General features: G+C 55.8%; 2 protein-coding genes across 5 annotated transcripts; both read left to right on the top strand.

The window, feature by feature from the left end:
• The first annotated feature begins 1,008 nt into the window (after nucleotides 1-1,008).
• LOC115384723 (tudor and KH domain-containing protein-like) lies at nucleotides 1,009-6,200 on the top strand. 2 transcript variants are annotated; one of them, XM_030086967.1, is made up of 15 exons: nucleotides 1,051-1,086; nucleotides 1,990-2,136; nucleotides 2,876-3,033; nucleotides 3,108-3,199; nucleotides 3,273-3,483; nucleotides 3,570-3,709; nucleotides 3,802-4,144; nucleotides 4,257-4,423; nucleotides 4,507-4,682; nucleotides 4,866-4,930; nucleotides 5,014-5,165; nucleotides 5,246-5,356; nucleotides 5,460-5,514; nucleotides 5,621-5,690; nucleotides 5,758-6,200. In XM_030086967.1, the coding sequence occupies exons 2-14, from the start codon at nucleotides 2,072-2,074 to the stop codon at nucleotides 5,674-5,676; spliced, it is 1,791 nt and encodes a 596-aa protein (XP_029942827.1). In that variant the 5' UTR covers nucleotides 1,051-1,086; nucleotides 1,990-2,071; the 3' UTR covers nucleotides 5,677-5,690; nucleotides 5,758-6,200. The 2 variants fall into 2 exon arrangements, with proteins under 2 accessions (XP_029942828.1, XP_029942827.1); XM_030086968.1 differs by lacking the exon at nucleotides 1,990-2,136 and having other exon boundaries at nucleotides 1,009-1,086.
• Nucleotides 6,201-6,633: 433 nt separating this feature from the next.
• LOC115384722 (MBT domain-containing protein 1-like) lies at nucleotides 6,634-12,057 on the top strand. Of its 3 annotated transcripts, XM_030086965.1 has the most exons (15): nucleotides 6,637-6,857; nucleotides 8,437-8,641; nucleotides 8,752-8,885; nucleotides 8,959-9,073; nucleotides 9,150-9,232; nucleotides 9,309-9,426; nucleotides 9,534-9,668; nucleotides 9,769-9,857; nucleotides 9,942-10,176; nucleotides 10,253-10,308; nucleotides 10,382-10,486; nucleotides 10,570-10,717; nucleotides 10,815-11,132; nucleotides 11,211-11,282; nucleotides 11,385-12,057. In XM_030086965.1, exons 1-15 carry the CDS (start codon nucleotides 6,837-6,839, stop codon nucleotides 11,492-11,494), a joined length of 1,944 nt encoding a protein of 647 aa, XP_029942825.1. In that variant the 5' UTR covers nucleotides 6,637-6,836; the 3' UTR covers nucleotides 11,495-12,057. The 3 variants fall into 3 exon arrangements, with proteins under 3 accessions (XP_029942823.1, XP_029942825.1, XP_029942824.1); XM_030086963.1 differs by having other exon boundaries at nucleotides 6,634-6,857; nucleotides 11,211-11,494; XM_030086964.1 differs by lacking the exon at nucleotides 6,637-6,857 and having other exon boundaries at nucleotides 11,215-11,282.
• Nucleotides 12,058-13,126: the final 1,069 nt, after the last annotated feature.

Raw genomic sequence — 13,126 nt, 5'->3', positions numbered from 1 at the left:
TTGTTTCCATACAGTCCTGGTCTACAGCAGGTTTTAACCTGTTCACGGCTTCATGTGCACGTGAACCCTGGACCCTCCACGTTTAATTCCAGCGGCTCTAATCTGAGCTGGGCAGGCCTGAAACGAACCCTCACCGTTTTAACACACTGCAGAAAATCACTTCAGGACCAAACCGTTCTGGATCCCAGCCTCACTTCATTTCAGATCTCCTCTCAAACCTTTAGAGAAGTTCATATAACGAAGGTTTTTCCAGTTTCTCACAGCTGAGCTGTTGATGTGAGGACTGAATAGAGCATCAGGTTTCTACTCTGTTAGTGTTTTAGTGTTTCTACTGAACAGCAGGTGGCCAAAGGCTTCTGGCCATACAGCAAACTTAAGATGAAGAAAACAAGTTCATTTAAGGTCGCAGAATTCACAGATTTCTATATTTCTTTGATTTCATTCATGAAATCTGCCACTCGCTGTCCTGTTATGAAGATCTTCAAATATTGATGTAAACTGGAGCTGCTGTGAAGGCCGAATGTCCCAATGAGGGATTAATAAGATCTGATCGAATCAATGCATTGCTCGAGGTCAATGAATTAAAGTGAAATCATAGGAAAAAGTAGTCTTCCGGTTGAGCCTTCAAAATAAAATATCCTACCAGTTGAACGGCGTGTTTTGAATCAGAGCTGGTGAGTAAAGGAGTGTGCTTGAATTTTAAATCCTTTTTTTGTTTGATAGTTTTTATGATTTTTAACCTGGCTGTCAATAGTCGTTTTTGGTTTTAAGTTTTTGGAGTTATTTTGTTGAGCTCTTTTCTAGTGTTTATTCCCTTAAACCTTTTTGTTTTTGCTAATGGTTTTTCTTTTACCTCGTTTGTGTGGTTTTTTTTATTTTATTTTAGTGTCCTCTTTGTATTTTCTGCGCGTTTCTCCTTTAAGTCTTTGCCGGTCTGTCTTTCTTGTATCTGTACCTGTAACCCTGGTGCGTTTTATTGTGAAGCTCCGCTCCTCTTCCGGTTTGGGACTTCCTGCTGCGGACTTGACGGCTGCTGCGGTCCGGGTCGGAGGGACGGAGCTCGGCGGACAGGACGTGTCTCTCCCGGTACGTCTCCCTCCCGCCTTGGTGTCTCGGTCCTTGTCTCTGAGCGCAGGGTCCGGGTCCGGACCCGGGTCCGGTCCCGGTTCCGTGCGTCCCGGGACGGCGTCGTGTAGCTAACCGGCGCGGAGCAGCTAGCGGCGCTAGCCGGGAGGAGAAAGTGACAGTCGGTCACGAAGCGAGCGAACCGACGGTCAGAGAGGAATGACAGCAGAGGTGAACTCCGCGGTGTTATCAGCGTCCAGAAACCGTTTAAATGCTTCAATTCCGACCGGAGCGCGGCCGCATCCCAAACCCTTTACCTGACACCCTCCCCTCCGGAGGAAGCATCCAAAACACTCCTTCATCCGGAGGAAGGATGTAAAACACTCCTTCATCTGGAGGAAGGATGTAAAACACTCCTTCATCCGGAGGAAGGATGTAAAACACTCCTTCATCTGGAGGAAGGATCCAAAACACTCCTTCATCTGGAGGAAGGATCCAAAACACTCCTTCATCTGGAGGAAGGATGTAAAACACTCCTTCATCCGGAGGAAGGATGTAAAACACTCCTTCATCTGGAGGAAGGATCCAAAACACTCCTTCATCTGGAGGAAGGATCCAAAACACTCCTTCATCTGGAGGAAAACACTCCTTCATCCGGAGGAAGGATGTAAAACACTCCTTCATCTGGAGGAAAACACTCCTTCATCCGGAGGAAGGATGTAAAACACTCCTTCATCCGGAGGAAAACACTCCTTCGTCCGGAGGAAGGATCCAGAACTCTCCTCCAGTGAATTGTCTCATCCTGAAGACCTGACTGTTGGTTTTCTTCTCACCATGTTGTTTCCAGCGTAGACGTTCTTCTCTGTGGACCTCAGACTGACCCCCCCCCCCCCCCCCCCCCCCATCTCTCTCCTCCATCACTAGTCCTGGTCTTGGATGTAAAGAGAATTTAGAAACAGTCAGAGCAGGTGGGACGGGAGACGTGTCTTGTCCCCATTCCTCTGAGATGGACGTTGGAGTGTCCAAGTCCCACGTCTTTGTCAACTACAGCCCCAGAGCGCTGCTGTCCCAGTGAGACACACATCTGCATGGTGCTGCTGTCCGTCTTCCTCGTTCTTGTCCTCATCCTAGCTGTCCTCCTCCTCCTCCTCATCCTCCCCGTCCTCCCTAGTAGGGCTGCATGACGTCTGAACCAGCATCACTTTAAAGAAACTCTTCAGTCCATTGTTTTGAGTTGGGATTTCTTCTTCCTGGACCAGATGTTAACCAGACTTTCACCAGATGTTAGCTTGACCTTCACCTGACCTTAACCACATGTTAACCAGGTGTGTGTTGTTCTCCTGGTGTGTTGCCACATGATTTGATGAGGTGTTGGAGTTGTGCAGCCCTACAGGGAAGCGCCGTGTGTGTGGGTGTGTGTGTGTGTGTGTGTGTGTGCCCTGAACTGGGAGCTGCTCTGCTTAGTTCTCCATGACAACACGTCTCCTGCAGTGGTTCTCAATGTGTGGCCCTGGGCCCGTCCGGGTCCGTCATTACTGTGTTTGACTGCTCATCTGGTTCCACAGAATAGTCTGATGCTAATGCTAATGCCTCATTCGGGTTACGACCCCCCCCCCCCCCACATGTTTGACACCCCCAGCTCCATGTTTGCTGCAGAACGGTGTCCAACATACGGCTGGAGGGCCGCCGTGGGTCGGTTCGCGGGATGTGGCTGGCTGATGCTTTGACTCTGTGTGCTGCATGAGCCGGCGGAGGTTCTGCCGCGACCTCCTGACCCCTGACCCCCGGCTGAACGAGGCGGTGTGTGCAGGTGGAGCCTCCCGGCCGGCGTTCGGCGACTCATGGACGCAGTGAAGGAGGGACGGAGCGGCCTGGGCCCGGCCAGGGCCCTGGCCGTGGCCGCGGGCCTGTCGCTGGGCGCCACGGTGGGCTACATGCTGTACCGGCACGTCAGCGGAACCAGCACCGGTCAGTCTGCATGTGTGTGTGCGTGCACGTGCGTGTGTGCGTCTCCCTCTCTGATGCCTCCCCGCCTCTCCCAGAGCCGGACCCGGACCCCACCGTGTCCACCGTGACCCTGCCGCTGGAGGCGTACCGGAGCCTGTCCAGACAGCAGGGCCAGTTCGTGGACCTGGTGAGTCCCACTCCGGCTCCTCGTCCGGGGTGTTTGCCACGCTGCGGCAGCGTCTGGACCACGTGTGTTTCAGGTGGCCCACAAGTCCGGGGCCCAGGTGAAGGTGGTGTCCTCCTGCGAGGACGCCGGGGACCAGGCGGACCAGGCGGACCTGTCCGTCCAGCTGCAGGGCACCACGGAGCAGGTCCTGCTGGCCCGCTGCGTCCTGGAGAACCTGGTCGCCGACTGTGAGCCCGTCTCCGAGGTGCTGGAGGTCCCTCAGACCTGCCTGGGCCGGATCATAGGTACACCCGCCACATTTAGAAGTGTGTGTGTGTGCTGATGGGGGGATTCATCAGTGTGTGTGTGTGTGTGTGTGTGTGTGTGACAGGGCGTGGTGGAGAGAGCTTGAAGACGATCACCAGGACTACAGGGACCAAGGTGTGGTGCTCCAGAAAGAGGTCCGGCGGCCCCGGGGCCATGGAGAGGGTGACCATCTCAGGGAGCAGGCGGGAGGTGCAGCAGGCCAAGGTGAGGGGGGAGGGGCTCCGGACCCCCGACCCCGGCGACCTCCGTGACCTCTGTGACCAGACCGGGACACTGACGGCCTCCTGTCCCCGCAGGAGCTGATCCTGGAGAAGGTCTCTGAGCACCAGACGGTGAGGACCATGATCTCCAAGTCCTCGGCTCAGCGCCACAGACGGGGACAGACGGTCTCCACCCCGCCCGAAGCTCCGCCCCTCTGCCTGAACAACAACGGGCCCGTCTGCAAGGAGAAGAACGGGGCCCTCTACCCCCCCGGGACCAACGGGGGGCCAGGGGGGGTCCTGAAGGAGACGGGGGAGCTGAGCCTCTGCTGCTCCGACAGCAGGGGGGAGGAGGAGGAGGAGGAGGAGGAAGAGGAGGAAGAGGAGGAAGAGGAGAGCCCCTCCACAGAGTCGCTGCTGGAAACCTCCAAGTTTGAAAGTGAGCGCTGTTCACTCCAGAACCCGGACCGGGAGCTGCTGCAGACTAAAGAGCATCTTCCTCCTCTAACTGTGTGTGTGTGTGTGTGTGTGTGTGTGTGTGTGTGTGTCAGTCCCCAGCCCTGACCTGAGCTTCCAGCCCGACGAGCACCTGGAGGTCTACGTGTCTGCGGCGGAGAACCCGAGCCACTTCTGGATCCAGATCCTGGGGGTCCGCTCGCTGCAGCTGGACAAGCTGACTGAGGAAATGACCCGGTTCTACGGCAGCGCCAGCCCCACCGTAAGGCCCCGCGCCTCCCGGAGCGTTCCCGGCCCGGCCCGGTCTGAACAGCGCCCCCTGCTGTGTGGCTCTGGTCCCTGCAGGACCAGGCCGTGGAGTCCCTGCTGGTCGGGGACATCGTGGCGGCGCCGTACCAGGACCACGGCACCTGGAACAGGGCCCGGGTCCTGGGCGTGCTGGACTCCGGCCTGGTGGACCTCTACTACGTGGACTTCGGGGACAATGGGGAGCTGCCCAGAGACGGCCTCCGGCGCATGAGGTGAAAGGTCAACAGGCCCCGACAGAGCAGGGTCAGAAAAGAGACTTCAGCGTGTCAGATTCTGTTTCCAGCTAGAACCTGAAGGCAGGGCGGCTTTCTTTAATGGAGGGTCTCAGATAAAGACTCCCTGTGTGTGTTTGATCTGGATCTTTCCGTTCTGGTCTGTGCTGGACTTGGTTTCAGGAGCGACTTCCTCAGCTTGCCCTTCCAGGCCATCGAGTGCAGTTTGGCCGACGTGAGGCCCAAAGGTAAAGTCAGGACTGTCTCCGGGCCCCGGAGCAGCTGGCCGGTCCCTCACTGGGCCTGTCCCCGCTCTCTGGTCCTGTCCCAGGAGACACCTGGACCGAGGACGCCCTGGACCTCTTCGACCAGCTGACCCACTGCGCCCAGTGGAGACCCCTGCAGGCCAAACTGTGCAGCTACTCCCACTCCGAGGCCTCGTCCTGGCCCAGCGTCAGGCTCTACGACGACAGCCAGGGCAAGGTGGGGCCTGCTGGACCTGCTGGACCTGCTGGACCTGGTCCTGCTGTCCCTGGTCCCGCTCACTCCTCCTGTCCTTCCAGATGCTGGACATCGGCGAGGAGCTGATTCTCCGGGACCACGCCGTCCGCTTCCAGGAGACTCTGGACGGGAAGACGGAGGGCGAGAACCTGGGCTGCCTGCAGAGGATGCTGGTGGGTTCTGCTGGGTTCTGCTGGGTTCTCCTGGTTCTGCTGGGTTCTACTGATATGCTGCTCCCTGTTCAGTAAAGACCAGACTGTCTCCCTGTTCCTGCAGGAGGACGTGATCGGAGCATCGTCTGAGCTCAGTCTGTCCTGCATCAGTCTGTCAGGTGAGGACGCCGCCTGCCTACACGCTCTGCCTACACGCTCTGCCTACACCCTCTGCCAGCAGGGGGCAGTGAGCAGGCCTGTCTCAGTGTGTATTTTGTCTTGCAGAAGCTGCGTCCATCTCGGGAAGCGTTGACGACGTGATCGAGGACGAGCTGCTCTGAGACCAAACCTGAAGGTAGACCAGTCTAAGACGGGACACACTCTCACGTCTCAGCATGTCTGACTCTGTCCTCTGTCCTCAGGATCGCCCAGCAGGAGACACTCCGCCCTCTGGTGGTGAACCCTGACCCCCCTGACCTCCCTGACCTGCTCCTCAGCCTCTTCCTGTGCCGTCCTGCTGCCTCTTTAGTTCAGTTTGAAGACAAACCGCGGAGTCCTCTGTCCTCCTCAGGATGGCCCAGTGGGAGACAAGCTGTCCCCCATGTCCTCCTGATGGTGACCCCTGACCTCCCTGACCCGCCCGTCTCTTTGGTTCAGTTTGAAGACATGCAGAGGAACAGGGAGCACTGTGTCTGCTGCATTTCTGTTTTCTCATCTTACATATTTTCACAGTTTAGACAGAGAGTGTTCTGGAATGTGGAGCTTAGTTTTGTTCAGAAGGAATACACTTTATTTTGAAAGGAATAATAGAATATATAAACATGCACACATATATAAAATAAAGGATTTATTTTATTTGACAAGTCGTGTTTGTCAGTTTTGTCTTGTCATGCCGCTTCCTACCACCAGGTGGAGCTAAATACAACAACCTGATCTAAATACAACAACCTGATGCAGGGGAGACCAGTGAGAATATCCTGATGAGAAGAATCTGACAGTTTTAATCCTCTGCAGATGATAAACATCCTTTAACAGAGCTGCTCCATCCAGAGATAGTCCAGACCCATCCGGCATGCCCGCGGGACCAAACAGACAGAGCTAAGAAGGATTCTTCTTGGTGGTTTTAATGGTTTTAGTTATTCTGAGTGGCTGATCGGTCGGTATGAAGCGGGAAACTTATAACAGCCAGGTTTTAACTGTAGTTGCTGCCTTGTTGATCATCATACGGCACTCAGGGGGAAACGGGGCTGAGGAGGATCAGGGTTCTGGAGCAGCAGCGTTCCTCTTTCCTCTCCCTCCATCCTCCATCCAATCACAGAGAAGTAGGTTACTCGGCGCATGCGCGCTGCGCGGAGTGATTTGTTGATGTCCTGCTCGCTGGGCTTCATTTAGGATCATTTTGGACTTTTGGGACGGTTTCGCGACTCGGTTCGACCCCGGTTCGGGGCTCCCCTGCTCTCTCGGCAGCTCAGTGACCCAGCGGTGTCTATATGAGGGGCTGATGGAAGACACACGGGATTTGGTGAGTGTTTTCGGGCCCGTGGCCGCGGACTGCGGAGGGTTTTTCTCTCCTTTGTTGTTATCTGTCCGGGCTAGCTGCTAATGCTAATGATACAACAAACACAAAGTCTCACAAATAAAACCTCAACATGAAGTAAATTACTATTACGTTACTCAGAATACTCATTAAGATGTGCAGATTTGCCACGCTGGTGTGAATTATGCCCTAATTTGTTGCTAAAACCGGAGAAAAACAGGTTTCCGCTAACAGGGTATGCTAACTAGTTAGCACCGTGGCTAACTCCCAAAGGGCCGCCTCTTCTCTGGCATTAAATCCATTTTGTCATAAAAACGGAAGGTTTCTCTGTTTTTGTGCTTTTGGGGTGTGTAACAGAGTGTGTCCTTAGTGTGTGCAGTGTGTGTTACGGGCTGGATATTCTGTCTCTGCAGCCTGTTGACAGGAAGAAGAACCATTCAACATGTTTGTTTTTGTAGCTATTAAAACCTCCTGAGGGAAAATCTGAGGGATTAAAAACACCAGAGATCCCGAGAGGAGGAGGGAAATGGGCATTTATTCTAAAAAGACTATATTTCTGCTAGTATTATTTGTACACATGTGCCGTTATAAATTGGAACATTTACAGTTTTATCAGCGGAAAGCCTCCTGGGATGGAACTGACTGCAGGAAATACTATGAAAACAAGTGTTTTCATTATAATCCCTTCAGATTACAGCATCCTTCTGCTATATGATAATCTCTTTAACTATCAGGAGGTTGTAAAATGTTAAACGGTGAACTAATATTTCCTCATAAAGCAATTTTAGCTCATTTTTGTTTTTTTCAGAACACAGATATACGTTTGAATGAAACTTTGTAGGTATTTTAATTTAGGTAAACACATTTATTTTAATGACAAAAAAGATTTTTCGTGGCTAATATTCTTTTATTATTATAACATGGAACTGTATCAATATCATTTGTTAGAAATTCAGAGAAGAAATTAGTGTCTTTGGGCTTGATAGAATGTTTTATTCACTTGACGTATTGAGAAAACCCTTTTACGCATCTAGTCGTTTCTCCAAAATGTGAAAGAATCTTTTTTTAAAAGAACCTGAATTATGGATGTGTGTGAGAGGTTATGTTGAACACTGCCTGCTGGCAAACAGGCGACGACATTAAAGATTAAACTGACCTTCACAGATGCCAGATAAGAAATGGAACTGCAGCAGAATTACATGTCAGTGTTTAACACAGCAGCACATGACAGGTTCAATAAGTAGATCAATACATGGACTCTAACATGAAATGAGTCTTTTTCAATGAACCATTTCCATAACTGTTTATATGCATGTGTTAGTTCATATTTTAGTCTGTGTCATATAGAAGTAGAACATGTTGTGTGTCAGTGCGTTTAATATTAAAATAAGTTCAGGCTTTTGTCATCACAGTTCACCAACATGAAATGTGTAGAAACCACAGCAGAAGCAGAAGGTGTGTCTGTGTACTTTATTCCCTTCAGTAAGACCCGGTCCATCTTGATGTGTCGGAGTGTTCTGCTCCGTTCGGGCTGCTGACTGTGCCTTGCTCCTCTGCCGCGCAGGCTGAACGCACGCCACGTTCAGAGCGGAAGCGGCGAGACTCGTTTGGGATGTTCGATGGCTACGACAGCTGCAGCGAGGAGTCCACCAGCAGCTCCAGCTCGGAAGACAGCGAGGACGAGGTGGTGCCCTCCATCCCCGCCAGCCTGCCCATCATCAAGAACAATGGCCAGGTGTACACCTACCCCGACGGCAAGGCCGGAATGGGTCAGTAACGCCCGAGGACGTCCACCGCGGCTCTGCTTTAAGGTGTAGAAACAGGAGGATTTCACTCGGTAGCAGTGTGACACTGGTCTTCTCTCTGCCCGGCTCTGCAGCCACCTGTGAGATGTGCGGCATGGTGGGAGTCCGCGATGCCTTCTACTCTAAAACCAAGCGTTTCTGCAGCGTGTCCTGCTCCAGGAGTTACTCCTCCAACTCCAAGAAGGCCAGCATCCTGGCCCGGCTGCAGGTGAGCGCGTCAGACGCTGTGTGTGTTTGTGTGTGTGTGTCGCCTCAATCCTGACGTTTGCTTTGGTTTCAAGGGCAAACCACCCACCAAAAAGGCGAAGGTCCTGCAGAAACAGCCTCTGGTGGCCAAGCTGGCAGCGTACGCTCAGTACCAGGCCAGCCAGCAGAACCAGGCCAAGTCCAAAGCCGGTAAGACAGCAGAACCCTTCCTGACCCGCGTCTCTGTGGACGTCCAGCCTCACTCTGTGTCCCCCACCCCTGTCAGTGGTCCCAGCGGAGAGCTTCGACTGGGGGAGGTATATCTGTAGCAATAACACGGTGGGAGCGCCGGTCAGCTGCTTCAAACATGTGAGTGTGAATCGAGTGGAGTGCCCGACGGCGGCGGCAGACGTGATCCGGTTCACAGCTCCGCTCTGTCCTCCAGGCTCCCATGGGGACGTGCTGGGGGGACATCGAGGAGGGCGTGAGGATCGAAGTGCCCAACTCCGACACCAGTCTCTCCACCAAGGTCTACTGGATCGCAGAGATCATCAAGCTAGCAGGTGGGACGGGGAGTTTTGGAAGCCGACGTGGAGGGACCCGGTGGGCGGAGTGTGCTGATGGTGAGGCGAAACGGCGCTGGGTTTGAGCGTTTGTGGTTTGTCTGCAGGGTTCAAGGCTCTCCTGCGGTACGAGGGCTTCGACAACGACACCAGTAAAGACTTCTGGTGTAACCTCTGCATCCCCGAGGTGCACCAGGTGGGCTGGTGTGCGTCCAGCGGAAAACCCCTCGTACCTCCCAAAAGTGAGTGTGTGTGTGTGTGGTTGTGTGTGTCCACTACGGATGGACGGAGAGCGTCCTGTCTCCTCAGCAAACCCTGATTGCCCGCTCTGTCCTCCCCCAGGCATACAGCATAAGTACTCCAACTGGAAAGTCTTTCTGGTGAAGCGTCTCACTGGAGCTAAAACACTGCCGCCGGACTTCAACACCAAGGTGAGACGCCCGACCCAAGCGGTGTGGAGTTCTGCAGGGTTCCGCTCCGAGCCCACTAAAGGAACTGTCTGTGTCCCCCTGAAGGTGCACGAAAACATGCAGTTCCCCTTTAAGAAGCTGATGCGCGTGGAGGTGGTGGACAAGAACTACCTGTGCCGGACGCGGGTGGCCCTGGTGGAGCAGGTGATCGGGGGCCGCCTGCGGCTGGTCTACGAGGAGAGCGAGGACGGCTCCGACGACTTCTGGTGCCACATGCAGAGCCCGCTCATCCACAACATCGGCTGGTCCCGGAGCATCGGACACCGCTTCAAACGATCCGGTGGGGGTCGGAGGCGGTCGACCACGACGCAGCTGTCAGCCGGCGACGGAACCACTGACACTTCTCTGTTTTCCAGACTTCACCAAGAAATTCGAGGGTCAAATGGACGCTCCTCCTCAGCTCTTCCCAAAGGTAAAGCAAGAACCCAGCTCCGTCTGAACCACTCGGATCGGTCGGTGAACAAACCTGGTTTTGTGTGTTTGAGGTGCGAGACGTGGACCAGAGCTCGGACTGGTTCAAAGACGGGATGAAGCTGGAAGCCATCGACCCCCTCAACCTCTCCGCCATCTGTGTAGCCACAGTCCGAAAGGTCAGCCGCCCGTCCTGTCCGCTGTCCGGCCAGGTCCGCCGTGCGGCGGCGGGCCGGGCGTTGAACCGCTGTGTGTCGTGCAGGTGCTGGCGGACGGGTACCTCATGATCGGCATCGACGGCTCCGAGGCGGTGGACGGCTCCGACTGGTTCTGCTACCACGGCACCTCGCCCTCCATCTTCCCCGTGGGCTTCTGTGAAATCAACAACATCGAGCTGACGCCCCCCAGAGGTAGCTTTGTGTTGTGCGTGAGCCTGTAGACCCCGGCCCTGACCCCGGCCCTGACCGCGGCCCTGACCCCGGCCCTGACCCCGGCTCTGCCCCCCAGGGTACACCAAGCTGCCGTTCAAATGGTTCGACTACCTCAGAGAGACGGGCTCCCGGGCCGCCCCCGTCCGCCTCTTCAACAAGGAGGTCCCCAACCACGGCTTCCGGCAGGGCATGAAGCTGGAGGCCGTGGACCTGATGGAGCCGCGGCTGGTGTGCGTCGCCACGGTGACCAGGATCATCCACCGCCTGCTGAGGATCCACTTCGACGGCTGGGAGGACGAGTACGACCAGTGGGTGGACTGCGAGTCCCCGGACCTCTACCCCGTGGGCTGGTGTCAGCTGACCGGGTACCAGCTGCAGCCGCCCGCCGCGCAGAGTGAGAACCGGCCGCGGGGCGCCCGTCTCCCCGGGACGGTGGACGTCCTCCTCAGCCGTCCGTCCTCTGTCCCTCCAGGTAGCAGGGAGATGCCGCAGTCGGTGCCCAAGCAGAAGAAGAAGGCTCAGCAGTACAAAGGCCAAAAGAAGAGTGAGTGTCCTGTTTCCTCCCTGCTGATTGGTCCAATCGCCCCGTCCCCTGTCCCCCCCGTCCCCCCGTCCCCCGTCTCATGTGTCTCTGTCCCGTCTCCAGAGTCTCTCCTGAGGATGAAGGAGGAGCCGGACGAGTTCACCTTCTCCCAGGGAACGTCGGACCAGGAGAGCAACGGCTCGGGCAGCTACTACATCAAGCAGGAGCCCTGAGGGGCCGGGGGGCCCCGGGGGGCCCGGGGGGGCCCGGGGGGGGCCGCCGCCACCGGGAGGAGAGCCAGGAGCTCAATAACACGGGGGTCAGTTCTTCTGAAGGGAGCGTCCCGCTGAACAGTGCGAGCGTGAGCCTGTGAGTGTGTGGGTGTGTGAGAGTGTGAGTGTGTGTGTGTGTGTGTGTGTGTATATGCGTGAGTGTGTGTGGGGTTCACAGCTGGCTGGGGCATTATCTTCCTCTCTGGTGTTCCTCGACCAATCAGACGCCGACCGGACCGCCCCCTCCCCTCCCCCCTCCCCCCCTCAGAGACCTGTACAAACTGTGAGCCGCGTTATTGAGCCAGGTCGCCCCTCGCCCCTCCCCCACCTGTGTGTGTTGGTGTTGTCTGGCCCGGGTCAGGGGTCAGAGGTCAGGAGCACAGCTGTGTATATTCTCTCCTTCTGTTCATAGTACTTGAAGTTGTGTTTTCTTGAACTCTGGAGTTGTGTTGTTCTCTTCTTGGCGCTGATTCCACAGCTGCTCGGCGTTCCTCATCGTGTCTGTCGGGTTTGGGGGATCGGGGGGGGTCAGGGGTCAGGGGTCAGGGGTCGGGTTCTCCAGCACCATTCAATCACTGTGGGAACAAAGTCCAGGATGACCTTTCATCCAGATTGAAGCATTAAAACCTTTACTCTCCGCTGGAACTTTCCAATCGGTCCATTGAGACGCTGACATGTCTTTGGCGGCTGCCGGTAGCGGTGCAGCGCCAAACCCAGCGCCCGCCCCTCAGCGTCCAGCAGGGAGCCTGAGACACTTCTGTCCTCACTGGCTGGACGGGGACGGACCGGCTGCTGGCGTCCAGTCCTCCGCCATCCGAGACATGGGCGTGTCTCCTGAGAGTGGGACCAGGCGCCGGGCGCGTGCCGCGGCGCCGGCGGCGTTAACCAGGATAAGCTAAACGCGTCCCTCAGGCTTTGTGCTGCAGTGTTGATGGGGAGCTGCGTGGAGGACGGCGAGGCTGGCAGGGGGCTGCTGGAGCGCCCGGCCAGCGCTCGCCTCTGTCTGGGTAATATGCAAAACGTGTGTGTGTGTGTGTGTGTGTGTGTGTGTGTCAGAGCCATATGTATGCAGGTAGTTTGTGGTTGACCTGAGCCTTTGCTTTTCATACTGAGAAACGATGCACTGCAGGTGAAAGGGGGCGGGGCCACAGCAGGTTGGGGAGGGGGCGGGGCCACAGCAGGTTGGGGAGGGGGCGGGGCCACAGCTGGTTGATTTGTCCCTTAACATCTGAAGATGTCAGACAGTTGAACCAGGGAACATGAGAAGGTTAGTTTGGTTCCGGTCAGAACCCTGATCATGACGGCGTGTTGCCATGGTTACACTACTTCCTCCATAGTGTAACCACAGCAGCACCGGTCAGTGTGTGTGCGTGTGCGTGTGCGTGCGTGTGTGTGGTAGCTGAGGAGAACCTGCAGCACGCTCTAGAACGCCAGGGCGGCTCCCGGCCCCCCGGGGAGCCGCTCACCTTCTACCTCCTGATGCCGGCCGCGCTCGGCGGCGGCATATGCAAACCCGGACGAGCCGAGCCGAGACGCCAAACAACGGAAGAGTCTTTCTCAGCACACGAGCTCATTATGCAATAAGAGAGACGC

Source organism: Salarias fasciatus, unplaced genomic scaffold, assembly GCF_902148845.1.
Source record: "Salarias fasciatus unplaced genomic scaffold, fSalaFa1.1, whole genome shotgun sequence".
NCBI lineage: Eukaryota > Metazoa > Chordata > Actinopteri > Blenniiformes > Blenniidae > Salarias > Salarias fasciatus.
Note: the sequence above shows the minus strand (reverse complement) of the source record. Positions and strands in the feature narration are given on the sequence as shown.